This window comes from Nicotiana attenuata, chromosome 12 (assembly GCF_001879085.1).
Source record: "Nicotiana attenuata strain UT chromosome 12, NIATTr2, whole genome shotgun sequence".
NCBI lineage: Eukaryota > Viridiplantae > Streptophyta > Magnoliopsida > Solanales > Solanaceae > Nicotiana > Nicotiana attenuata.
Window position 1 is genome coordinate 2,994,756 of NC_032000.1, and position 3,479 is coordinate 2,998,234.

At 34.2% G+C, this 3,479-nt stretch overlaps 1 protein-coding gene across 1 annotated transcript; it reads left to right on the top strand.

Annotated features, from left to right (window-relative positions):
- On the top strand, positions 2,046-3,185 carry LOC109235813 (zinc finger MYM-type protein 1-like). Its single transcript, XM_019402066.1, has 3 exons — positions 2,046-2,518; positions 2,635-2,848; positions 2,982-3,185. Exons 1-3 carry the CDS (start codon positions 2,046-2,048, stop codon positions 3,183-3,185), a joined length of 891 nt encoding a protein of 296 aa, XP_019257611.1.

Consider the following 3,479-nt stretch of genomic DNA (forward strand, 5'->3'; position numbering starts at 1 on the left):
GAAACTTAGTAATAATCATATATCTATGTTCTCTGCCTCCCTTCAACTTTAACTTTCGTTTCAGCTCTTCACTTCTTCGCATCCCTTTGAACTTCGAATCCCACAGTTCTATTAGGTGAGGGAGACTCTCCTTCAAATCTTTGATTATTTGAGTAAGTTTTTCTTCTTTTTACAAATATTGCTTTTTTGATTTTTGTGTTTTTGACCTATATTAGCAGTTGACCTAGATTGGTTATGACTTATGAACAGATTTATGTTCTTCCCCATTCAAAATATCCCTTTTTACTAACACCATCAAATGTTAATCCAATTAGTAGCACTTAAGTTGAACAAATAATTGATGAGTAAAGTGCTCATGTAAATTCCTCTTTTTGTTAGCTTAATTTTCTGGAGTTCTTTAATACAGTAGATAATGCTTGCAAGAAACCAAATTGTATTCGGATTTCAAGGATACTTCTTTTAGTTTTGAATTCTCTACTGTTCTTTTAGTTTTTGAATTCATTGTTTGAGCAGACAACAATCATGGTGCACATTTACATTATGTTATATCTTTAATTGGTGTGCTTATTCTTTTATCTTAATAAATTAATTTCATAGGTATTTAAAGATTTTGTGCTAATGCTATTTGAAATATTGTTTCAGTGAAGTGGATGATTTGAAACCAAACTGTATTTGGATTTCAGGGATACCTTTCACAAATTGGTAAGTGTTCCTTCTTTCTTTAAGATAATAATAATAATATAGTTATGACTTATAATAAAATATAGTGGTGTGATTCCCTATTAGAAATATTATATTTGCTTTTGTTCGTGATAGAAGGGGTGTGATTCCCCTATTAGAAATATTTTCTTTGCTTTAATCTGGATGAAAGGGGTGTGATTCCCATATTAGAAATATTATATTTGCTTTTGTTCGTGATAGAAGGGGTGTGATTTCCTTATTAGAAATATTTTCTTTGCTTTAATCTTGATGGAAGGGATGTGATTCCTCTATTGGAAATATTTTTTTGCTTTGTTCTTGATGAAAGAGGCATGATTCCCCTATTAAAATATTCTCTTTGCTTTGTTCTTGATATAAGGGGTGTGAATTATATATTATTTCTATTCTTGTATTAATATAAGGAGTGTGATTAATCATATTAAAAATTGCATTGTTGCTTTGTAGGAAATTTTATTGATGTGAATTGAAATGGACATATTTTTTACGAGGTTTAATTCTTCTCAACCAAGTTCTCGTTTTAGAGACAATTCCTCCCATCTTGTAGAGAAGTTTGATGTGAAATCACTTAATCGTGACCCCGAAGACAGAATACCCATTGATAGATATAGCTCTAGAATACGGGATGAAGTGAGAAGAAACTACATCCAAAGAGGGCCTTGCCAACCAGTTGATCACAAATTTCCTTAAACTTTATTTGGGAAGAAAATGCGCCAATTTAGTCCGGGTTGGTTTAAAGATTCGCATACTAGATGGTTAGAGTATAACGTGAAGAAAGATGCCGCATTTTGTTTGTGTTGTTATTTATTCAAAAATGATTACGTCCATGGAAGCACGGGTGACTCTTTCAGAAAAATCGGCTTTAAGGCTTGAAATAAAGGACCCGAAAGACTTGCTCTACATGTTGGTGAAGTAAATAACCTCCACCATAAGTGTTTCAACAAAATGCTCTACTTGTCAAATCAATCTCAATCAATTCAAACTGCTTTTGAAAAGCAATATGAGAAACAAAAAAGTGAATATCGAATTCGTTTAAATGCCTCAATCGATGTTGCAAGGTTTCTCTTGGACTTTGGATTGTCTTTTCGAGGTCACGATGAAAGTGAATCTTCAAAAACCAAAGGCCTTTTTCTAGGGCTTTTGGAATGGCTTGGAAATAGGCTTCCAGATGTAGATAGAGTTATATTAAAACATGCTCCAAAAAATAATATGATGACTTCGCCAAAAATTCAAAAGGATATTGTGAGTGCTTGTACATAAGAGACCGTGAAAGGTATAATTAATGACCTGGATGGAGATTATTTTGGGATATTTCACACCATGAACAAATGGCCCTTGCTTTGCTGTATGTTGACAAAAAGGGCCAATTGAATGAGCCATTTATTGGTCTTGTTCGTGTTAGTGATACATCTGCAAAGTCGTTGAAAGAAACAGTACTTTCTTTGCTAATAAAACACTCATTAAGTCCATCCAAAATACGTGGACAAGGCTATGATGGGGCAAGTAATATGCAGGGAAAGATGAATGGTCTTAAGGCTTTAATTTTGCAAGAAACTCCCTCGGCATATTCCGTTCATTGTTTTGCTCATCAATTACAGTTGACGCTTGTAGCTGTTGCTAAGAAACACAAGGAGGTGGAGACTTTCTTTGCTATTGTTACTAATGTGTTGAATGTGATTGGAGTTTCTTTTAAGCGTAGAGATCAACTTCGGGAACATCAAACAAAATTGTTGGAGCAATTGCTAGAGAGTGGTGAAGTTCAAAGTGGGAAAGGATTATATCAAGAGCGAGGGCTTCAAAGGTAGGTGACACTCATTGGGGATCACATTGTAAAATATTGGATAACTTTGTTATTTTATTTTCTTCTATTGTTCATGTGCTTGGGGTGATTGAAGGTGAAGGTGATGTTAATGATAGGTTGCAAGCAGAAGCTTTTTCGAGTAAAATTAAAGCATTTGAATTTATTTTCTTACTTTACTTAATGTTGAAAGTGTTGATAATGTCAAACGAGTTGAGCAAAGCTTTACAGAAGAAAAAGCAAGATATCGTCAATGCCATGGTATTTCTTGATATCACAAAGGAAAGGTTGCAAGATATGAGAGATGAAGGATGGGAACCATTGATGGATGAAGTATCTTCATTTTGTGCAAAACATGATATTTTAGTGCCCAAGATGGAAGAATTCTATATTCCTAGAAACTTGAAGCATAGGCCTTCTAGTGTTACTTATTCACATCACTTGTGTGTTGAGCTTTTTTATGCAGTGGTTGATTTGCAACATTCTGGAGCTTAATAGTCGTTTTGATGTTGTGAGTAGTAACTTGCTTCTTGGTATGACTAGCTTGAATCCGGATAACTCATTTCCTAATTTTGATAAGGAAAGAATAATGACATTGGCCAAGCATTATCCCGATGAGTTCGATGAATTGAAGCTTCCTCTTAGTCGCCGACTTGACACTTTCATATGACACATGCAACATGGTGACCCTAGGTTCTCTGATTTGAAAGGAATTGGTGATTTGGCAAAAGCATTGGTTGAAGCAAATCTTGTGGAGACTTATTCACTTGTTTATTTGCTTGTGAAGTTGACTTTAATTTTACCTGTCGCAACCGCAACGGTAGAAAGAGCATTCTCATCCATGAAGTACATCAAAGATGAATTGCGTAGTAGTATTAGTGATGCATTTTTAAATGATTGTTTAGTTTGTTACTTTGAGAAGGAAGTATATGTAAATATAAGCAATGATGCTATCATTGACCGT

Coding starts and splice junctions, on each gene's coding strand:
- LOC109235813 (XM_019402066.1), top strand. CDS start 2,046: ATGGCCCTTGCTTTGCTGTATGTTGACAAAAAGGGCCAATTGAATGAG. Junction 2,519..2,634: donor CAAGAGCGAGGGCTTCAAAG/GTAGGTGACACT, acceptor TGTTAATGATAG/GTTGCAAGCAGAAGCTTTTT. Junction 2,849..2,981: donor GGGAACCATTGATGGATGAA/GTATCTTCATTT, acceptor TTTTTTATGCAG/TGGTTGATTTGCAACATTCT.